This window comes from Balaenoptera borealis, assembly GCF_965194805.1.
Source record: "Balaenoptera borealis genome assembly, chromosome: 19".
In the NCBI taxonomy this organism is placed as follows: domain Eukaryota; kingdom Metazoa; phylum Chordata; class Mammalia; order Artiodactyla; family Balaenopteridae; genus Balaenoptera; species Balaenoptera borealis.
The window spans coordinates 52,912,380-52,934,321 of record NC_138878.1 but is presented as its reverse complement, the minus strand read 5'-3'; the positions used below and the strand labels follow the sequence as shown (position 1 = coordinate 52,934,321).

The following is a 21,942-nucleotide window of genomic DNA, read 5'->3' as shown; positions in this document are numbered from 1 at the left end:
AGGTGGGGCAGGGCAGAGCTAGGGTGTGTGTGTGGGGGAGGCGGGGCATGGGAGCTATTTCCCTAAATTAGCATGACCCTTGGCCTTTCCAAAACAACTTCTTTCTCAGAGACAACCAGTAACCTGAAAAAAAAATTTATTAGGAAAAATAGAATCTGTACAATTCAAAGTCGTCTGGCCTCAAGAGAGGCTCCTTCCCTCCTCAGCCGCATCCTTGGGGACTCGGGAGGCGACCTGGCTGGAGGAGACCAAGACCCTGGGTCTTCAGTGTGGCCCAGCAGGCGGGATATCTGGGCATCCACTTTCCTGGAAAAAGGACAGGGGAGTAGAGGCTGAGGTTTTGCTCAGGATTGGGGTCTGCGGCTGTGTATGTTCTGGGAAAGGGGCTCAGGAGAGGTGGGTACCAAACGGCGGTCTCAGAGGATTCAGGGGCCGGGTGTCTTAAATCCTGGCATGGTCACCTTTTCTGCCGCCGCAGCTCCGCCCTTTGAACCCTTAGCACCTGCAGTATAGGGTCGTCCTGGAACTCGCTGCCGTCGGAGTCTGGGGGGAAAAGAGCGAGATTCAGCGGGCCGCACTCGTAGCGTGCTGGACTGCCATCCAGATCCGGGCAGCCACGAGCGTCGGTGCGCATCAGCTCACCTTCCGCAGCCTGCAGAAGTCTGGCAGCCTGGAAGAGGAGGTCCTCTGAGGGGGCGTGGCCATCAGCGGATGAGGGCGTGGCCACAACTTCAAGAGCCCCCTCCTTGAACGGACGGGACAGGGCCTTAACACAAGTGGCCGCCTCCTCAGCTGGAGGGGGCCGGACCTTGGGCGGCTTACACCCGACTTCAGCCAAGAAAGTGTCTTTGTCCTTCCTAGGCACCGATCCCACTAGGGGGAGCATGGCCTTGGCGTTCCGAGACTCGGCCTTAGACCGACCCTGCGGGGTCTCTGCCTGGGGACACCGTGATTCAAATGGAGGGGCCGTGACCTCTGAACGAGGGGACAGAGTCTCGGTTTGAGGGCGTGTGGCCTTGACTTTCTGAGATTCAGCCTCGGGTGGAGGCGGGCCCTCTTGGCGAGGGGGTGTGTCCTCCAGGCTGGCCGGAAAGAGCCGAGCCGCCACTACTTGGCCCAGCGCGCCTCTGAGCTGCGGGCCAGGGCCCTCGTCCGCTGCCGCTGCCGTGATTCGCCCAGCGGACTCCCGGCGTTGGGCTCTGCTTCTTCGAGGCTTGGAGCTCTGCCTCTCGAGCTCGGCTGGGCTGCATGGTGCAGGGGTGGGCGGGCCCTGGGGGGCGGCAGGGGGCGCGGGAGTGGAGGCAGAGGTCGCAGTGGTTGAGGCTGGAGGCGCAGGAGTGGAGGCTGGGGGCGCTGGGGTGGAGGCCGCGGCCGTGGGAGGGATGGCCCCAAGAGATACCCAGGGACCGGGCTGCGGGGCCCAGAAGAATCCATGGGGACTGGGGCCCCAAAAGATATGTGGAGAGAACCCTGGGGGAATAGGAGGCCTCTCCAAGCGGAAGGCTTCCCGGGGACCAGGTGGAGCCACACTGCCCCACAGTGGGATGCAGTTAGGCTGCGTTCCCAGGGAACCAAGGGTCTCCGCAGGGGCAGGAGAGGTCTGTAGACAGATGGGGATAGGGACCTGAGAGGGAGAGAAAGGGTAGAGGGTCCTCAGTCCCCCTCAGCCTCCCCCTTCCTTCAACTTCCCTTAGGATCCCCGCTCCAGCCCCCTCAGTCTCCTCCCTCCCCCCATCTCACCGTAGGGGTGAGGGCAGGGGTCTGGGGCAGCACCCAGGTTCCATCACCCTGGCTTCCTCGAGCCTGTTCAAGCTTGCGCCGCTGCCGCCACTGGTACAGAATGTCATCCTCTGGCCGCAGGGGTGCCCGGGAGGAGACTGGGGATGGAGTAGGGATGGGGGCAGGTGCTGGGGTTGCTGTGGAGTAAGTAGAGGGAAGAGGGGTAAGGCAGGGCCTGGGGGGATGAGCAAGGACAGCCGAGCACACACCCTTCGACTGTACCAGAAGGTTATTCAGACAGGCTCTCCAGATAATGTCCCAACTCCCCTGCAGATTGGGAAGTGGGAAAAGGGGCAGAATCAGAGAAGAGAGCCCTCATGGGCTTCTCAACCTGTCATCATTCAATTCTTCATTCATCAACAAATATTTATTGAGCTCTTACTATTTGCCAGGCACTGTTCTGGACATGGTGGTTACAGCAGTGACCAAGGCAGAGCCTCCAGAATCTGCCCACTTCTCCCCACTTTACTTCCCTCACCTGCCAACCCCAAAGCAACTTCCTCCCTGGTTTCCCTTCTTCCTATCCTCCCAAACTGTCCCCACCCGCAGCCAGAGGGAGCCTGTGAACACCTGAGTCAGATCAGGGCCCTCCTGGGTTAGAATCTTCCCCAGGCTGCACCTCTCTCCTGGTAAAAAGCAAAAGTCTTTGCATTTGCGGTTTCCTCTGCCTGGAAGGCTCTTCGTTCATGTAACCACAGGGTTCACTCCAAGTCTTTCCAATATTTGCCCAAGTATCACCTTCTTAGTGAAGCCTTCCCTGGCTACCCTATTCAAAACTGCAACAACCCCAGCCCTACCACTCTCCATCCTCTTTCCTGTTCCATTTTTCTCCTTAGCACTTATCACCTTCTAACTACTAAATATCATACTTCTTTGCTTATTTATTGTTCATCTCTCCCTCCACAATGCCAGCTACACAAGGGCAGCAATTTTTGTCTATCTGGCCATTATCATATCCTCAGTGTCAAGAACAGGACCTAGTGTCAGTATTTGTGGCATAAATGCAAAACGAACTGTTTATTGTGTTCCATCCCAGTGCCCAGCCCTGTGCTGGGAATACAGCAGTGACTAAAGGCAGGGCCACTGGCTGTCCTCAGTCCTGTGGGGCAAAGAGACACCATTCCCTATCACCCAGAGCATCATTTTGTCAGTTATGATTAGTATGGCTACCATTATCTCTCAGAAGCCCCACCTACTAATGCTGCACAGAGAAGGGGTGGGGGGTGCATCATGTGGGACCTCTTCTTCTCTCCCTTCTATATACTGTGATTCTACTTCCAAACCTGGCCACTTCCCTCTACTCTGCTCCTCAGGCTCTGGCCCAACCCAAACAACCAGAGTCTGTCTCTCACTAGATGTTGATAGCAGCCATAGGGAGCCAATAAAGATCCCGTGCCCTCCTTGCTCAGAACTCTCCAGTGGCTCCCCGGTAGATTATGACCAAATGCCTCACATGCCTACAGAGCCTATGGAATCTGACCCCTGCCAATCTCTTCCACCTTATCCCATACTACTCTTACTCCTGGCTCTTGCCTTTCCTAGTTCATTGTCTGCATCGTGTTCCCTCTGACCTCAGGTCCTTTGTGCAGGTTAGAGGGCTATTGTCCCCACCTGCATCATTCAGGTCTCCACTTAGATAGCACCTCTTCCAGGAAGGCCTCTGACATCCCAGCATCGCAATTATCTCATGCATGGCCCTCATTTCTGCTTATATTCCACATTTGTTTGTGGAGTTATGTAGCTATTCTCTGCTCCACACTCACTATCCTGTGAGGACCATGAAGGTGGGACCATGTATGGTTGGTTCACTAAGGAATCCCCAATCCTGCTCACAGGCTTCATACACAACAGATATTCAATGTTTGTTATGTGAAATAATGAATATATTTAACCTGCAAAACAACTCATAAAGTAGGTAGTAGTTTTATCCCCATTTTACAGATGAGGAAACTGAGGCTCAAGAAGGAGAAGTGAATAAAAAGAGAAGTTTAGAAGGAGCAAAGAATCAGACAGGGGAGTGCTTGGGCAGGATCACACAACATGCACAAACACCACTCTGTTCTCTCTGCTTGCCTGTCCCCACTCACGGGAGTCCTGTGAGACATGGAGAGCATCTGTCCTGTGCAACACTGCATCCCAGGACCTGGGCACAGAGTAACGGTAACAACGATGACCGTAACAGTAACCCAGGTCCTTAATCCAATCTCTGAAATCTTGGGGGCAGAAATTTGAGAGTTCAACAGTTTGCATGTTTTAGCAAAGTTACATGGTATGTACAGTGTTGACAGGGGTCTGGGTCAGTACACCAGACTCAAACACGTTGGTATTTAGTTGAACAATATGAAATTGCCATTATTCAACCATTTTTCACTTACAGACAAAAACTTCATATGGTTCAATGTTATATATCCATAGAAACAAGCATGAATATTTACTCCCTGACTTCAGACTATACTACAAAGCTACAGTAATCAAAACAGAACGGTACTGGCACAAAAACAGACAAGTAGATCAATGGAATAGAACAGAGAGCCCAGAAATAAACCCATACACTTATGGTCAATTAATCTACAACAAAGGAAGCAAGAATATACAATGGGGAAAAGACAGTTTCTTCAATAAGTGGTGCTGGGAAAACTGGACAGCTACATGTAAAAGAATGAGATTAGAATATATTCTCCCACTACATACAAAAAGAAACTCAAAATGGATTAAAGACCTAAATGTAAGACCTGAAGCCATAAAACTCCTACAAGAAAACACAGGCATAGAACACTATTTGACACAAATCATAGCAATATTTTTGTAGATCTGTCTCCTAACGCAAAGGAAACAAAAGCAAAAATAAATGAATGGGACCTAATTAAACTTAAAAGCTTTTGTACAGCAAAGGAAACCATCAACAAAACAAAAAGACAACCTACTGAATGGGAGAAAATATTTGCAAACAGTATGCCTGATAAGGGATTAATGGCCAAAATATATTAACAGCTTATACAACTCAACATCAAAAAACAAACAACCTGATTAAAAGATGGGCAGAAGACCTGAATAGACATTTTTCCAAAGAAGACATACAGAAGGCCAACAGGCACATTCAAAGATGCTCAACATTGCTACTCATCAGAGAAATGGAAATCAAAATCACAATGAGATATCACCTCATACCTGTCAGAATGGCTATCATCGAAAAGACCACAAATAACAAATGTTAGTGAAGATGTGGAGAAAAGGGAACCCCTGTACACTGTTTATGGGAATGTAAACTGGTGCAGCCACTGTGGAAAACAATACAACGGTTCCTCAAAAAACTAAAAATAGAACTACCATATGATCCAGCAATTCTACTCCTGGGTCTATATCTGAAGAAAATGAAAACAGTAATTCAAAAAGATACATGCACCCCAATGTTCATAGCAGCATTATTTACAATAGCCAACATATGGAAGCAACCTAAGTAAGTGTCCATCAACAGACAAATGGATAAAGAAGATGTGGTGTATATATTCAATGGAATCCTACTCATCCATTAAAAAGAATGAAATTCTACCATTTGCAACAACATGGATGGACCTGGAAGGTATTATGCTTAGTTAAATAAGTCAGACAGAGAAAGGTGAATACCGTATGTTATCACTTATATGTAGAATTGAAAGAATAAAATAAACGAATGAATATAACAAAACAGAAACTGACTCACAGATATAGGGAACAAACTAGTGGTTACCAGTGGGGAGAGGGAAGCAGAGGAGGGGCAGGATAGGGATAGGGGCTAAGAGGTACAAACCACTATGTATAAAATAAATAAGCGGGGCTTCCCTGGTGGCGCAGTGGTTGAGAATCTGCCTGCTAATGCAGGAGACACGGGTTCGAGCCCTGGTCTGGGAAGATCCCACATGCCGCGGAGCAACTAGGCCCGTGAGCCACAACTACTGAGCCTGCGCGTCTGGAGCCTGTGCTCTGCAACAAGAAAGGCCACGACAGTGAGAGGCCCGCGCACCGTGATGAAGAGTGGCCCCCACTTGCCACAACTAGAGAAAGCCCTCGCCCAGAAATGAAGACCCAACACAGCCATAAATAAATAAATTTAAAAATTAAAAAAAATTAAAAAAAAAAAAAAATAAATAAATAAATAAATAAATAAATAAATAAGCTACAAAGAAATATTGTGGACCACAGGGAACATAGCCAATATTTTATAATAACTTTAAATGGAGTATAATCTGTAAAAATTTTGAATTACTATGTTGTACACCTGAAACTAATATAATATGGTAAATCAACTATACCTCAATAAAAAAAGTATGAATATTCACCCTAAATAAGATAGATATATGAATATTCTTCATATCGTTTACATCAAATTTAGCTGGCAAATCAGCTGTGGTGCCAAATTTGCAAAAAGCCTTCTGATTTTGGGGCTTCGTGTTCAGAACTGCAGACAGGATGCAGGGAGAGAACCTGCATACTCCTGATAGCTACTGTTAACAGCGCCGTGGTAGGTGTTCCATGTATTCACCAACTCATTTAATCCTCACAACACCCATAGCAGAGGAGTACAATTATTTCCCCTCTTTTACAGCTGGGGAAACAAGGCCCAGAGAGGCCCAAGGTCACAGAGCTGGTAAGTCGAAAGGCTGGGATTTTGCATCCAGACTGCCCTCATCCTTGCCTCCCAGAACCTACCTTGTGCCTCGGGGTCAGAGCCCTTGCTGGAGTCAGGAGTGAAGGTCATGGAGAAGGGAGAGAGGCCATCAGAGCTGAGGGGGAATGAGGAGCTGCCGGCATCGCTGGGGCTGAGGGAGGAGGAGGAAGAGATGGAGGCCTTGCTGTAGGGAGAGGCAGAAGTGAGGCAACGGGGGTCTCAGAGGCAGTGGCCCGAGCCTGGAGGGGTGGGAGTGGGGAGGGTGATGGGGGCGGGGGAGGCACCTGCGTTTGAGCAGCCTGGCAGCTCTGCTTTGCAGGCTCAGTGTCTCCAAGTCCAGCAGGGATGAGTTCCACGTGTTGAGGCTCTGTGAGGTGAGAGGGGTCAGAGGCCAGTCCCCATCCCAAAGGCTACTGGGAAAGGGGCTCGGGACAGAGGGCCTGGATGCAGGTCTACATTGCACCTGGTGCCCTCACATGCTGGCTTAGAATCTGCTCTTCCTCCTCAGGAAAGAGAGACCAGGTTTTCCTCTGTGGATCCATATCCCTCAGTGCAGTCATTGTTATAGAAGGGTTGACCCTGCCTTCCTGATCAGGCCTGGCTAGTCATAATGTTCTGTCCTCTGGTTCACAGTGATTGGCTCAAAGATGAGCGAATGAGAGTAAGCCCTGGGGTTTAGGATGGAGCTATTGGAAAAGCCTTCTCTTTCCACTGGAGTGATCAAGTACATTAGAAGCCTAGAGTTAACGGGGCCGTCTTGGCTATTTTGAGGGGAAAGCCTACCTGAGATTGAGCCAAACAAAGAGGAACAGAGAGCCATGAGAGTCAAGTTCCTCCCAATATGGTTCAAACACCTGGATTCAGCTGTGCCTGAAAGCAGCTACCTTTGGATTTCTTGATTGCATTAGCCAGCAAGACCTCCCTTTTTTGTTTACACTGCCTTGAATTGGGGTTGACTCTAATTCTATCCCAGGGCTGGTGCTGCCAGTTCAGGCACGTACGGGAAGGAGTGGATGGGGATGTCACCTGCTTTATTTCCTGAAGGGGGGCCATAGTCTGTGATGCACTGGCCACCTTGGCACGAGTCGGGACTGCTGTGTTGGGTCTTCCTTCTGGTTCATTGGCTCCTGTTGAGAAGCTCCAATTGATTTAGGGGGGGCCAGGAGGAGTGGCTGCTGGGGGTATCGCTCAGGAGAGGTTATAGGCCAGGAGTAGTGAGACTGAAGCAGGTACCTGCTGCAAGTTGACTGCTGGGGTCTGGTGATTCAGGCCACAGCCACCAGAAGTCAGCTGGGGTTGGGCCTGCAGACTGGCGTTCCTCTCGGCTTGTGGGCTGAGCCTGTCGGAACCGGTTTATGTACCTGTGAGCATCAGAGAATTGCGAGGTGGGTGGGATGAGGAGAGCCTAATATTTAATAATAACAATAATAATCACAATAGCCAATGTTTACCTAGCTCCATAGCAGCACTTGGTAGTTGTCCCTCAACATCTGTTCTCCTTTCTTATAGAGTAATGCAATTTTGTTTTGTTTTGTTGTGGTTTTTTTTTGCCAGGCTGTGCGGCATGTGGGATCTTAGTTCCCCAACCAGGGATTGAACCTGTGCCCCCTGCATTGGGAGTGCGGAGTCTTAACCACTGGACCGCCAGGGAAGTCCCCCAGTAATGCAGTATTATATAAGAGGATATAATCCTGGGCACATAGCCATTCTATAAATACATTCTATAAATACATTTACCAGGTGCCCTTGTAGCTTTATGCCCATGTAACTCTGTTCTTGACCAACAGGTAGGAGGAGATGTGATTCTGGAAAGTGGATGTGGCTGGGAGCCATTATGGGCCATGAAGGAAAGGGTAACAGCCTAGGGAAGGGAGAGCGACAAGAAAGAAGGAGACAGTGTCTCTGACACCTCACTTAGGGGCTGCCATATCAGCCCTGGTTGCTTCTGTCTGGACTATTAGGTGATGAAGAAATAAGTACTCTCTTGTTTAAGCCACAATTAATTTGGGTCTCTGTGTTATAGCAGCTGAACTTGGATCCTACAAATCCAAGTGCTCACTATGTGACAGGCATTGTTATAGATGCTGTACAGACAGTAACTCATTGAAAACTTAAAACAGTCCTAGAGAATACATGCTATTAATATCCCCAATTTACAGATGAGGAAACTGAGGCCAGGATCATATACGGAGTTGGTGACAAAGCTTGGATTTGAACCTCGCTCCAGAGCGCTTGCTAACATGCATGAAGTGTGGTCCTAAAAGTGGAGATCTGGCTGTGATGATTATTATGGGATGTCTGCCCCCTCCCACTGATCCAAACCCTTCTTTTCCCCCAGGGCTACTGCTACTTACTTGGCCATCACAGAGTCCTCGCTGTCAGTCACGGTGGGTGGTGGAGAGGCTCCCATCTGTCCCTCAGTGGTGCTGGGTGGGGAAGGGGTCCCTGAGCTGGATGGCCAGGACTCCTCAAACAGCTCAGGGGATTTGGGACCTGTGGCCAGAGCCCTGGGAGCTTCTGGGAGCCTGGATCTCTGGGACCTGGATGAGCTCAGGGTCTAAGTTAGGGGAAGCGAGGAGAAGAAAAAGTGAGGCTGAGGGGTTATCCCCGTAGGGGAACGAAGACACATATGAAGTCTCAGTCCGGAGGGGAGGAAACACGTCCCACGATTGCAACAACTCAAAGTGATTGGGGCTGTGATGAAGGGATCTAGGTGGTAGAGGACAGGATAAGGGCAGGGCCATGGGGAAGAGAGGAGGGACTGTCTTTTGAACTCTCACCCCCATTTCTCATCATGTCTTCCTTCTCTCTAGTCGTCACTCCCTTGCTACTGGGCTGGAACACAGCACTTTCTGTGGGGTGTCCTCAACTTGGGGTGCCAGGTCTGGCTTCAGGATGGCCAGTAGTGGCTTCGACCCAGGGGGGCGTCCCCAAAAGTACTGTCTTGGGTGGAGAAAACTGGCAAGCTGCAAGGGGAGAGGGGGGTTGGCAGGCAGAGCATGGTCACTGCAGCCCTGCTGGGAGGCTGTATGTGGGTGGGGTGAATGGGAGAATGCTAAGAGGGCAGAACCACACTACGATTCCCATGGATTCCTGGAAGAGAGGGACTATAATTCCCATGAAGCACCACTGCACACTCAAGATAACGATACTGGAGGCACGATTCCCACCCGCCCTTGGAGCAGTCTCAAAAGAGAAGAACCCAGGAACTGTTGGTTGGTGGTTCTTAACCGTGGATCCAGTCTAGGAGGAATCTTTTAAAACTACAGATGCGTGATCCTCACCCCAGACCAAAAGAATCAGAATATCTGGAAGGGGGCTGGGCATCTACATACATCTTCTTCTCAGCGTCCCAGGTGATTTTGAAGTGGAGCTCACGTTAAGGGCCAAGGCTAAACCTTATCACTGTACATTTCCCATAAGTCCTTGGGACACTATCTGAGGAGAAAGGGGTAGATGGATTACAATCTCTATAGTCACTGGGCTCCGCCTAAGCAAGAAAGGTCAAGAATAACACCCATGGGAGTCTGGGGACAAATTCAAAATTAAGAATCTTAATTCCCAAGATGCTCCTGAACACCCTTAGAGGAAAAAAAAAAAGCCCTCGGGGCCACTTAGCGGAACGTAAGACGCTAGGGAACCCCCGGGATGGTGAAGTCCAAGGCGGGAGCCGCTTAAGGCTGTGGAGCATCTTGGGAGTTGTAGTTCCAGTGCGGTTGAGAACGAGAGACTCCGGACCCTAGAAAACCTGATCCTAGGCTGCTTTACTCTCACCCTTGGTCCTCCCCAGGCCTCTTGTGATCCCCGGAAGAGGGATCGGCCTCACCTGCGGTCCATCCCGTAGCTACCTCGCCGCTTCCGCCTGCTCTGCTTGGTCACCGGACTCACTCGGAGCTCATCTTTGTCGCTTAGCAATGCCCTATCAGCCCCGCCCCTCTCTGGGACTGCAGGCGCGGGAAGAGAGCGGCCTCCAAGGCGACCAATGATAGGAAAATAAAAGTAATTGGACGGTGGCCAAAGGGAGATGTCTCACAATTGGTTGGCTGTAACGTGAATGAGAGAGCACGTGTGATTGGAGAACCATAGCGAGCTGCAGCAATTGGCAAGTCCGTGGACCAATGGAAAGGAGCTGAGGCTGGGCTCGCGGTTAGGAGGGGTTCCAATGTACTCTCGCTTTCCTGTAGTCGTGTATTCTAGCCACTCCCCCTCTTGCTGCGTAAATCTCATCCAGATTTCAGTCTAACTGCGGCTTTTCCCGTTGCAGGGGCAATAAGGGCGTCTATGTCCTCTCTAACCGCCGTCCCTCCATCAGTCCAGCAGCCTACCAGTCCCACCCGGTCATCTAACCACTTCCGTCTTGCTCCAGGAGCAGCTGGTTGCGCCAAATGCCAGGCCTGGGCTCCTGGCCGAGGTGGCTGGATCAAAATGAGCTATTTTGGGCCCCGGCGCGCTGCCCCAGGGAGGCCAGCCTGGACTGTTCTTGCCCGCGCCCCCTGGCCGCTGCTCACCTGGCAGACCCCGCTGCCTTGTGCACCCGAGGCTGAGTCAGACGCACAGAATTAGGCCCGGCTTGCCGGGGGGCTGGGACCAGGGCCCTGCTGAGATGGGAATAGGGTCTGTTCTGTGTCCTCCTGACAGCCTGGCCCAGCTACCGCATTCCCTGTACCCAGGAATCTGCTCCTAAGACCGCCATCTGCGTCATCCTCAGAGCGCCTTCGGGGCGGGGGCGGATTAAAGGGACTGGGAATTCTTTGGTGGGTTTCTCAGGCCGTGGGTCCCAAACGCCACGCTTGCACCCCACTCTGGCAAGGCTCCGCCTCCTCAGCTTTAGTTTTCCTTTCGGAAAATTGGGGAATGATACCTCCCTGGCATTCAGCAGGCGCTTAATAAATGGCCAAGTCATTGTTGGGCTGTCTAAATAAGACTCTATTAATGGCCGGCTCTGGCCGCAGTCCCAACGTCCCCGGGCGGCCCGCCGAGGGGCGGACACAGAGCGTACTATAAAGCAGCGGCGGCGCCCGCTGGGGCACTGCGGAGCCTAGGGCGGCGGCGGAGCACGATGGAGATCCCGGTGCCTGTGCAGCCGTCTTGGCTGCGCCGCGCCTCGGCCCCGTTGCCCGGGCTTTCGGCACCCGGGCGCCTCTTCGACCAGCGCTTCGGCGAGGGGCTGCTGGAGGCCGAGCTGGCTGCGCTCTGCCCCGCCGCGCTGGCCCCCTACTACTTGCGCGCACCCAGCGTGGCGCTGCCTACCGCCCAGGTGCCAGGCCTGGGGGAGGGGCGGTAACCCGTCTCCTTCCAAGGCTGGGGTCCCCGGTCCCCTGAGGGGGGTGAAGGAATGTCCCTTGACTTTGAGCGGGCCACAGAGTCCGGCCCCTCAGAGGGGCTTCCGGAGTTCCCTGAGTATGGATTCTCGGAGGTCAGATTACTGAAAGGGGTGGGAGGTCCCCGTCAGTCTGAGGAGGGTCTCAGCTCCGAGAGGAGTGTAAGGGCTGGGTCACTAATTGGGTGGGGGCGGTCCCTCTGAGGGGAGTCTTGGTGATTCTGAAGGAGGCTGGGGACCCAGGGAATCTGGGAAAAAGGGGGAGCCCAGTCATTCTGAAGGGCGTGGGGCTCCCAGTGCCTCCCGAGGGGAGGGAATATTTTGTTATTCTTGAGGAAGAGAGTTTGGAGACTGTGGTGACTGTATGTCTCCTGGAGAGGTAGAGGGGAGGGAGGGTCCTGTGACTTGAGAAAGGGGGGTCTGGCCACTCAGAAGTGGGGGAGGAGTACTGGTAACTACTGAGGGCTCAAGCAATCCCGTGACTCGAGTGGGAGGGTAGAAAGGGGACTCTGGAGACTGGGGGAGGCGGCATCTTGGCGATTTCTGGCGGGGGTGGCGCAGTAAGGGCCCCTGGGGCTCTGAGGGGAAGGGGGCTGAGGAGTCAGTGTTCAGAAGGACACGCTGACTACGGCGTTGCTGACACTGGGGGAGAGGGCAGGCCTCACCCCGTGAGGACGGAGGTCCCTGACCTTGCAGGGTAAGGGGGCCTCATCACTCTGGATGAGAGGGGAATCCCAGTGGCTACAAGGGGAGGGATGATCCCAGTTATTCTGGGCGAAGAGGTCCTCGGTGGCTACGTGTAGGAAAGGGGACGCCCCAGTTCCAGAGGCCAGGAACAGCTGCAGCACCGGAACCAACGGAGAACCAAGGGGAGGGGCCTTCCTGGGTCCCCGGAGCCTCGCCCCGCCCGATGACTATCGGGCTGTGCGCAGGTATCGACCGACCCCGGGCATTTCTCGGTGCTGCTGGATGTGAAGCACTTCTCACCCGAGGAAATCGCCGTCAAGGTGGTTGGCGACCACGTGGAGGTGCACGCGCGCCACGAGGAGCGCCCGGTGAGCCCGCTGGCGGGGGCGGGGCCAGAACAAGTATGCAGGATCCGCAGGCCGGAGGGGCGGGGCATCTACAGGGAATGGGCAGAGCCCCTCAAGCCTCTTTCCCTCCAGGATGAGCACGGATACATCGCGCGCGAGTTTCACCGCCGCTACCGCTTGCCGCCTGGCGTGGACCCTGCGTCCGTGACGTCCGCGCTGTCCCCTGAGGGCGTCCTTTCCATCCAGGCCGCACCTGCTCCGGCCCAGGCTCCGCTGCCGTCGCCGCCGGCGGCTGCCGCCAAGTAGGAGCCAGGGCACGCCTGAACCCTGGGAGCCGCCTCAGGCCCTTCCACCGCACTTTTAAAGCCGACCTGACTCCGCCCAGCCAGATGTCCCGAGCGCGCCAAGACTACCCGCCCACCCAATCTGGGGTCTGCCTTGAACCTTCCAACCTAGACGCAGCCTTGATAACCTAGACCTTTCCACTGACATTCCCTCTCTCACACACGCTCCTGTTTTCAAACCTCCCGACACCTCTCTGGCTTCCAGACCCTACAAGCACAATCCCCCAGCCTACAGTCTCCCATCCCCACTGACCCCACTTGGCGTAGAACCCCACTCCAAACTCCCTATTTCCTTCTGACTTCTCTAGGAAAACATCTCCACACCCCGTTTCAATCCCCCCCACCCAAGATTATGGTGTAGACAGACCTGCCCCCACCCTAGGCCTACGCCAGTCAAGCATAAGCCCCCGCTTCCCCTCAAACTCTGCACAGACCTCCCAACCTGGACCTTCCTGGCCTGGTCCCCAAGACTCTGGGTCCTTCCCCTCATTCCAACCAGATACTCCACTTCTCCTCACTCTCTCCCCCCAACCCATCTTCTAACTTGAAACCTCAGCCAGCCACCCCCAGACTCTTGAACCCCTTTTCTGACCCCCACCCTTTTACACCTATTCTAGGCCAACCAGGACCCTCAACCTCACACTGTACAGATATCCACCCCATCTCCTCAGACTCTGCACGGATGTCCTAGGCCCCTAAGCCCAGCTCCAACCAGAACCCCCCAGTCACTGTCATGACCCCCAAGTCTCCAACCACATAGCCACCTTCCACACCCCTCCCCTTATTCTCCAAGACCCAACCAAGCAGCCACTTTCTTTGATTCCCCACAATCTTTCTCTTGCCTCAAATTCCCTGATGCCCCATCCCCTCACTCCCCCAATAAATGTGCTACCGCTGTGCCAACTGCTTTATGTCTGATCCGGGAAGGATGGGCTGGAGAAAGCGGAGGCCAGTGTGGACGAGGGGAATGTTTATTGGGGTGGGGGTGGGGACAGGGGAACATCACTGTCGCTCGTACATCTCCCGTAAGATCTTCATGCTTTCTGAGTAACGAAGCTGGTTCCGATGGGATGCCTCCTTCCACCTGCAGTTGGGGTGGGGGGAAGGCAGAGGGAGGACTCAGCAGTTGGCGCACAGGCCACAGGGAACAAGCAGTTGGGGGATGCTCACCTCTGGCGGATGCGTTTCCAGCGCTGCATGTTTCGGTAGATGAGTGCGGAGGGTGAGGGCTCAGGCTCAGAGGGCTGCATGGACAGAGAGGCCAGGCTGGGTGGCCACGCCCGAGCCCCACAACTCCTGCCCCATTGCCCCAGGGCGGCCTTGCACACCCACCTCATCATCAGGGGTACCCTGGGTCTCAGGCTGCAGTGGGGATGGAATTCGGGATCTACAGGCATCTCCGGGTGGTCCGGGAGCTGTGGGTGGAGGCAGCTTATACACATCACGACTCTTGCTGTTGGTGACCTCTGAACCCTGAGGATACAGGACCCCACACCAAGCCCAAGAGAGTCAGAGAAGAGGGCCAGGGGCACACATTTCACACCTCCTTCCTTTCCCAGTGACAAAAGACATGAGGGTCTCACCAGGGACCTGCACTTAGGAGTCATGTCTGTCTGCTCCAAGGATCCCTGTTTTCTCCTATCCAACCCAGGGATCCCCTCAATTACTCCTGCCCAGCACACAGACCTCCATCTGTGGAGACTTCCATTCCCAGCCCAAGGGGTCCCCATCTGCTCCCCTAGGCCAGGTGGCTACATCTGTTTGCACTAAGGACCCCTGCCCAGTCTCCCAGCTCTTGGCAACCCCTGATCTTGGAGGTCACATCTATTTGCCCAGAGGAACCCTGTCCCCTCTCCCTCCCAGAACAGATAGCCACGTCTGTCTGCTCTGGGGCACTCCAACCATTCCCCTGGCCTAAGGGTTCCTATCTGTGTGCCTCACCGGATCCAGGAGTTACCTGAGAGACACAGAGACCTGTGCTTGTCTATCCCATTAGCTAGGGGGGAAGGTACCTTGTGACTGTCTACCCACTGCCCTCCCTGGCTGCTGGGCGGGGGCCCACCACCCATCCCACCTCCTCATCCTCAGGCAGTGGGGGCAGCGGTGAACTGGGTGAGCGTTCACGCTCGCGCACTGTGGGGCTGTTGCGCATCCAGGCTCGGCAGATCGGGTAGAGCGGTGTGTTCTCACTGAACTGAGCCAAGTCCACGCTCCGGTCAAACAGCTTGATCACGTACGAGTCTAGGGTGGTGAGTGGGAGGGGTATGAATATCGTCACGTAGACCCCCATCACTGCCTGCCCTCCAGGGCCGCCGCCTACTCACTGGATCGCTGTGGCCCGCCCTCGGCCAGCCCCTCATCCATCTCCCTCCTCTTCTTCCTCCGCTGATGGGGGAATCGGGCAGATGGCCTGTGTGGGGAGGGAGAATTTCAGGACCGGGGTGGGGACTGAGGACCTCTCATCAGCTGGCTGGGGCCCCTGCCACCTTACCGTTTGCCGCTGGCCGTGATGGAGCAATCCCTGTGGGGAGAGACAGGGAGTCAGCAGGCTTACCCTTGAACAAATGCCTGCTCAAAACCCCCCAAAGGGCACCCTGGGGGTACTGTGATCAAGCTCATACAGACGCCACCAACTCCTTAGGCCTTGTGTTCCCCCCACACCGGGGCTTGAGGTGGCATCATCAGGGGACCTAAGCTTCTGCTGCCCCAGGGCCTTTGTACATGGAGAGTGGTTAGGAGTGTGGTGGAGAAAGCATGGGGCAGGGTGGTCAGGGCTTGGATGAGGAAAGAAGTTATCTACCACAAACCCTCAAACACAGATCCCATCAATAAAACTTACTTGTTGTGGGTGTCTGAGGGGGTCTTCCCAGCTTCCTCATCCAGACGCTCCCTGGTAGCAGAGGAGAACTGTAGGCTCAGGGTTCCAAGGGCCCAGGGTGGGAAGGCACCCAGTGGCCTCATCCATTGGGCCCCTTCCTCCCTAAGCCAGCCTCTGGGGTCCCACCCAGGGCCCCCGACTCCCTATGACCCCATGCTGGGCCAGGTCCCAACCTGTCCATGTGACTCTTCTCCAGCAGACACTGCAGAACAGCATCCAGTTGGTTCCGGGCCTTGGCCATCTCCAACTCTGGGGAAGAGGGTACCGAGCAGGAGTCACTTCCCAGGCCCACGGCAGGTGGGCAGCCACTGGGCCAGGGAAGGGCATGTGTATCCAATCCTTCGGTCAGGCCCAGGCATGCTGGGAGGGTACAGTGGGCAGAGACTACTGAAACGATGAGCAAGAGCTCTGGCTTCCAGGGCTGACCCGCATGCTCATGTGTGACCTAAGGTGAATCACCTTACCTCACTGAGCCTGTTTCCTCATCTCGAAAATGGGTCTCCGAATGATACCTACCTGCTAGGACTGTTTTGAGGTTTAAACAAACCTATGTTGTATATGAATCTCAGCAGGATGCAATAATAATGAGTAACATATATAGAGTGCTTATTATGTGCCAAGCACTGTTCCAAGCACATCACACATATTAACCCATTGAGTTTTCACAATAACCCTGGCAGGTAAATATGATGTTTATCCCCATTTTACAGATGATGAAACTGAGGCACAGAGATGTTAGGCTACTTGCCCAAAGTCACACAGCTAGGAAATCGCAAGGCTGAGGATTTGCACCCAGGTCATCTGGCTCCACAGGTGAAGTTATAAGGCACGGACTCAAACTGGGTGCAGAATCCAGCCGCCAGATGTGTTTTGTTTGGCTGAGGTAGTTGTGTCATTTGAAATCTGAGTTAAATCTGAATAAGATGGCTACATTTAATAATTGGGAGATTTCATCTCAAATACCCATTTTTGGCTTTTTTTCCCCCAGGAAATGAGATCTGGGCCCACCTTCCTGCATGCCACAGCCCCTGCCTGGCCCTGTCAGCCTGTGTGTTTGCCTCTCTTCATCATGGAACATAAGTAGATGATGACGTTATAAATATTCTCCTCTTACTCTTGTGGGGTGTTCGCTCTTCTCTTCCAACTAGTAGGAGCTCTGACCCAGCGCTCTACAGCCTGGAAGGACACTTGGGGACATGCTTTGCCAGCCCTGAGACTTCCTGAAGAGACCAGGAAACATGACTCAGAGGAGAGACAGGGTGGGGATGCAGGGCTGGGGGCAGCTGAGATTCTAGCAAAGAGCCTTGGTTAGGAGCCAAGGTATGGATCATGCCCACCTCTCTTTCCCTAGTCCTTGCTTCTCTCCTGAACCTCAGATCTTGGGATCCTATGGACTCCTGGACACTTTCCCCTTGACATCCCCTGGGCTCCTGCCACCTACTGGGTCCCACACTGGCCTCAGTGTCTCTCTAAACTTATCCCTTTTCCTGGACCCCCTTCTCAGGGGTATCCACACTGTCACCCCATCCCTCCCTGGGCCTCAACACGGTCACTTCTCTCCCTCCCCCACCCACCCCACGGCCTGTCCACTTGGTCCCCTGAGTGTCTCTCCCCCCTCCCTAGTCTGCCCAGCCAGGTCCTTTCCCTCCCTCCCCCTGGGCTCCCAGCCTCAGTCTCCCCTTCTAATGAACCCTCCGCAAGGTGGCCAGGGGAATCTTCCTAAACCCAAACCTGACCCTGATCCTTCCCTGCTTAGAACCGTCCACGACTCTGCAGTGCCCCCCTGGGGCAGAGTCTGAGTGTTTCAGCCTGGTGTTCACAGGCCTCCATGACCCTGACTACTCCTTCCTCACCACCATCATTTTGTTGTGGTCAGGCCCCCTTCACTTTTCCATCCACGATTTTGGGGGCATTTTTTGGCATCTGGGGGGCCATCTTGTAAAACTCCCTCCTTGGTTCAAAACCCTCCCTTGGCTCCCCATTTCCCTCAGAGCAAAAGCCAAAGACCTGCCCCCCGCCCCTTTGCTCTCATCTCCTCACACTTTCTACGTCACTCGCTCTGCTCCAGCCACACTGGCCTCCGTGCTGGCCCTTGAACACTCCGGACAAGGCTTTCACCTCTCCGCTGTTTCAAAGCTATTTTCTTTGTCAGATTTGCTGTTCCCTCACTTATCCTCATCGCTCTCTCCCTCACCTTGCCTCACTCCTGATCTCCCTACCTTCTCCTGTTTCGTTTTATTACCACTTATAGCATTTAACATCTCACGTCATTTTACTATTATTTTGTTGTCTGGATTCCATGCCTCTCCCACCACCCTTAACGTGCCAGTCCTGGGTTCCCATCAAGCTTGGCCCCAACCCAAAATGACTTCCGCTCTCTCAGATTCAGTTTCCCCATCGACCACATTTCCCAATTCCTAGGATTATTGGGATACAGTGACTACGAGGATTAAAAGCCTTCCTGTACTTCAGGTGCTCAGCAAATGCTGGACTCATGACCACTGCGAGAAATGGGGAAACGGAGAAAAGAGTACTTCTTTGAGTCACACGGCTCGGGATCCCCATATCTTACCGCACCACACCACTGCCTGAGCCACCACCTTTCAACCTCAAAGTTATCCTGAACACAGACCGGGAGGATATCAAGGTGGCAGGAATCGCTCGATGCCTAACAGCGATAGTAAGATGGGCTGCGGGGAGAAGTCGCGTAGTCCGCCTTATCGCGATAATGCTGTCTATAAGGACTCCCACACCCTGATCAGTCCGCTGCTCCCCTACAGGCCCCCGACCTCGGGGTCCTCACCTGATTTCTCCACTTTCACCTTCACCGGGAACATGGTTGGGGTCTGGGGTCTGGCTAGCTGGGTCAGAGAAGCCCAAAAGAGCCTAGGGTCACAAGTCAAGGCCGGAGGCAGACGGGGAGAAGTCAAAGGTAAGCTTCGTGTGTGGGCAGTCCTCCGCCCTGAGCAGTGTCCGGCCGCGACGGCCGCGGAGGCCGCCACCTCCTCCAGTTGCCCTTCTGTGGGCGGGCCCCTTCGGCAATCCCTTGTTTCCATTAGTCAATGCAACCGTCAGTCTCGTACCCTGGCCAATTCACAGCTGCCGCTGTCGGTTCCCAGCTCTAAGTCCCACCTTTCTGGGGCCAGGTTTCCGGAAACAAACCAACGATATCCCAGGGCGCTTCCTGGGAGGTGTAGTTCTAGCTCCCGAGACTCAGCAGAAGTAAGCGCGCCTGCGCCGCGCGAGGCACGGTGGGAGACCAAGGATCAGAGCGTCGCGAGGCTGCTTGGCAGTTACAGTATTAGAAGCTTTGAGTAACACCAATTTCGCTATTGAACAGGAGTTATTTAACCGTGGGAGTCTCTCTTGGTCCCTAAGAGGAAAACAAGTCTGGGGTTAGGCTGGGTTCCCTCTTAACTAAGCACTCACTAGGTGTCAGCTACCTGTTAAACTCTTTTCAGGTGCAGCCTCATTCACTTAGCAAATATTAAGTACCTGAGCCAGGTACTCTCCTAGGTACTGGGGACACCGCAGTGAACAAAATGGACAAAAATCTTTGCCCTAATGAGCTTATATTTTAGAGGATGGAAGATGAACAATAAACAAGTAGAACATTTTAAATGAAATGTAAGAGGAGAATGGATATAGCCTGAAAGACATAGGGAGTGTGGTGGCCCGAGCGCGGGTTGGAAAAGAATTTCCAGACACAAGGCAGAATGTAAGGAAGATAGAGTTTATTAAAGAGAAGGGTCGCTGCAAGAACAGCGGGCCAACTTCCTGGTAGCCAGGGAAAGTCAACCCCCTCTGTGGGCTAGCAGCCAACTTTTATAGCCTCAAGACAAAGAAAAATCCTGCGGGCAGGATGGCATTAGGTGATTGGTCAGGAAGCTACAAGGTTACTACATGGTGGATATTTTACCTAATATGGAGTCGGGGGGCTGACCGGTTCAGATTAGGAGAGCGCATGGCAACAGTTGCTATGGGGGCTCGGTTAATTCCAGAGTTTTTGTCCTGTGCCCTTGATGTAGGGTGTCCTTGATGTAGGGCTCCACAGGAGATGCCAAGGTGGGGATTGAAATTTTAAATAGGGTCAAGGAAACCTTCTCTAATAAATCTCTTGAATACATGTCTATTGCTGCAGACGATCTCCTTCAGAAAATGAGGAACTTCCATTTACCACATGTGCCTTGGCGTAGATAAATTCTAGGGGGTAGCATTGTGATCCACACTTCTGATAAGAATAATGAGGGCGAGTGGGGAAGTAATGTTTTCAAATTCACATACTACCTGTACAGGATAACAGTCCCTAGTAATGGAAGTATTATTGCTTTCTTGGTTCCAGATCTGTACAGTAGGGTTCCCAAGCAAGAAAGTTCCTATTTTTGATGGGTTATGATTAGTATACAGTGAACTAATGCACATGATGTATGAAGCACTAAGCCTAGCACAAAGTAAGCAATCAATAAATGTTTCGGAATATTAATAATCATTTTATGCTTCAACCTCCAAAAGATCCCAGGAAATCAATATTGAGAATTAGGGTCCTTTATTAGGGGATGTCAGCAGAGAACACAGGAGATAGGAACAAGTCTTAGGGGCTTGAGAGCAGGCTCGGAGTAGAGGAGCCCATCCTGGTCCTCAGGCCTGTGCAGAAGTTGTCAGGGGGTACCCAGGGGTATGGTGAAGGAGAGGTAGTCCCCAAGGGCGCCCCAACGTGGCCGGTAGATCTGGAAGATAGTGATCCAAGTGGTGAGTACAATCACCCAGAAGAGGAAGCCCACAGCTGAGCGCCAGACATCTGTAAGAGGGAACAGGAGGGGAAAGGTTGGCCTCCACCTGCTCTCTGGTCTCCCCGAGACCGGCCCTCTCTTCGTTTCCACAGAGTCCCAGAATTCTGGAACCTCCATTGTCCCTTCCCAGCAAGGCTCCCAGAGTCCCCCTCCCCACACCCGATGGCCTCCCTTCCTCTGTGCCCTGGACTCACAGCCTTTGATTTGGCTCTGTTCTGTGTATGCCGGGACAAGGAAGGCCTCTCGGAAGAACCAGAAGATGTTGACCAACCAGAGAAAAGGCAGGAAAGCAAACCCACCTAAAGAGAAGAAAATAAACTGGGACTTAAGGCAATGAGGATCCTCCCAACACCCACGTAGAAGACCAATTTGGAAGGTCCTCTCCCATACCCAAATTCAAATGGAGATCTCTGCTATCAGGGATTCAAGAATCCTGACTCCTCCCCGGAATCCAGAAATCTGAGTCCTCAACCATCTTTTTGGCAGGACCAAGAGCCCAGGCCCCCAACTCCTGTCCTCTCTTGGGACCCAGAAATTGAGGGCCCAGTCTCCTCCTTCCTCAGGACCCAGGCCCTTCCTCTCTTGGGACCCAGGAGTCGGCGTCCCCAGCCACTTCATCCTCTAGACCCAAGAATCCAGGCCCCTAGACCCTCTTCCCCCAGGCGCTCTAGTCCCGTCCCCTCTCTTCTCCGGGGACCCTAAGATATCAGCCCTTACCCAGGTAGTACTTCCGGCACAGGTTCAACTTCTCCTCGTTGGACACCCGCTCCAAGTTCATAGTTGCGCTGGGGCCGGGTCTTCCGAGGGTCTTCAGGGCAAGACCCAAGCCCTGACCCTAAGTGACAGATGCAAGGATCACAAACAACCACGCCCCTATTACGACAAAAGGGAGAGAAATTGAAGGGTGGGTTTTCTGAAAGAAGGGTAGTACCCCCGCCCCCACCAGCAAGCTGACTGGGTTGAGACGCTCTTTATGTTTACTGGGGTACGGAGACGACCCCTAACTCACCAGTGGAGTCTTACTTCCTCCGGTTTGGACCCCTTTGCCACTTTCAACTACGGACTTTTGCGCGAGATGCCGCAAGTATCTCTGGACCTTGTAGTCTTTTTGGTCAGGCAACGCTGCACGCATGCGCTTTCAGGCAACGCCAG

At 53.3% G+C, this 21,942-nt stretch overlaps 4 protein-coding genes across 22 annotated transcripts; 1 reads left to right on the top strand and 3 right to left on the bottom strand.

Moving 5' to 3' along the window:
* Positions 1 to 119: 119 nt before the first annotated feature.
* PROSER3 (proline and serine rich 3) lies at positions 120 to 10,890 on the bottom strand. 14 transcript variants are annotated; one of them, XR_014237985.1, is made up of 12 exons: positions 10,251 to 10,890; positions 9,709 to 9,862; positions 9,205 to 9,390; positions 8,779 to 8,981; positions 7,658 to 7,785; positions 7,451 to 7,551; positions 6,709 to 6,791; positions 6,466 to 6,608; positions 1,741 to 1,916; positions 643 to 1,624; positions 405 to 543; positions 120 to 306 (listed from the first exon to the last, which is right to left on the bottom strand). XR_014237985.1 is itself a non-coding variant. In XM_082369660.1 (12 exons), exons 4-12 carry the CDS (start codon positions 8,832 to 8,834, stop codon positions 165 to 167), a joined length of 1,893 nt encoding a protein of 630 aa, XP_082225786.1. In that variant the 5' UTR covers positions 8,835 to 8,850; positions 9,205 to 9,390; positions 9,709 to 9,862; positions 10,251 to 10,888; the 3' UTR covers positions 120 to 164. The 14 variants fall into 14 exon arrangements, 12 of the variants coding, with proteins under 12 accessions (XP_082225786.1, XP_082225776.1, XP_082225777.1 ...); XM_082369660.1 differs by having other exon boundaries at positions 462 to 543; positions 8,779 to 8,850; positions 10,251 to 10,888; XM_082369650.1 differs by having other exon boundaries at positions 462 to 543; positions 9,760 to 9,862; positions 10,251 to 10,886.
* Positions 10,891 to 11,437: 547 nt separating this feature from the next.
* On the top strand, positions 11,438 to 14,025 carry HSPB6 (heat shock protein family B (small) member 6). Of its 2 annotated transcripts, none has more exons than XM_082369638.1 (3): positions 11,438 to 11,681; positions 12,677 to 12,832; positions 12,911 to 14,025. In XM_082369638.1, exons 1-3 carry the CDS (start codon positions 11,484 to 11,486, stop codon positions 13,082 to 13,084), a joined length of 528 nt encoding a protein of 175 aa, XP_082225764.1. In that variant the 5' UTR covers positions 11,438 to 11,483; the 3' UTR covers positions 13,085 to 14,025. The 2 variants fall into 2 exon arrangements, with proteins under 2 accessions (XP_082225764.1, XP_082225765.1); XM_082369639.1 differs by having other exon boundaries at positions 11,439 to 11,681; positions 12,677 to 12,799.
* A 52-nt stretch (positions 14,026 to 14,077) lies between these two features.
* LIN37 (lin-37 DREAM MuvB core complex component) lies at positions 14,078 to 19,037 on the bottom strand. 4 transcript variants are annotated; one of them, XM_082369631.1, is made up of 9 exons: positions 18,804 to 19,034; positions 16,174 to 16,249; positions 15,962 to 16,012; positions 15,614 to 15,643; positions 15,447 to 15,532; positions 15,197 to 15,363; positions 14,455 to 14,537; positions 14,293 to 14,366; positions 14,078 to 14,206 (listed from the first exon to the last, which is right to left on the bottom strand). In XM_082369631.1, the coding sequence occupies exons 1-9, from the start codon at positions 18,835 to 18,837 to the stop codon at positions 14,157 to 14,159; spliced, it is 651 nt and encodes a 216-aa protein (XP_082225757.1). In that variant the 5' UTR covers positions 18,838 to 19,034; the 3' UTR covers positions 14,078 to 14,156. The 4 variants fall into 4 exon arrangements, with proteins under 4 accessions (XP_082225757.1, XP_082225755.1, XP_082225754.1 ...); XM_082369629.1 differs by having other exon boundaries at positions 14,455 to 14,595; positions 18,804 to 19,030; XM_082369628.1 differs by having other exon boundaries at positions 14,293 to 14,537; positions 18,804 to 19,037.
* Positions 19,038 to 20,529: 1,492 nt separating this feature from the next.
* On the bottom strand, positions 20,530 to 21,929 carry PSENEN (presenilin enhancer, gamma-secretase subunit). Of its 2 annotated transcripts, none has more exons than XM_082369640.1 (4): positions 21,800 to 21,929; positions 21,508 to 21,625; positions 20,985 to 21,089; positions 20,530 to 20,798 (listed from the first exon to the last, which is right to left on the bottom strand). In XM_082369640.1, exons 1-4 carry the CDS (start codon positions 21,920 to 21,922, stop codon positions 20,659 to 20,661), a joined length of 486 nt encoding a protein of 161 aa, XP_082225766.1. In that variant the 5' UTR covers positions 21,923 to 21,929; the 3' UTR covers positions 20,530 to 20,658. The 2 variants fall into 2 exon arrangements, with proteins under 2 accessions (XP_082225766.1, XP_082225767.1); XM_082369641.1 differs by having other exon boundaries at positions 21,508 to 21,663; positions 21,800 to 21,908.
* Positions 21,930 to 21,942: the final 13 nt, after the last annotated feature.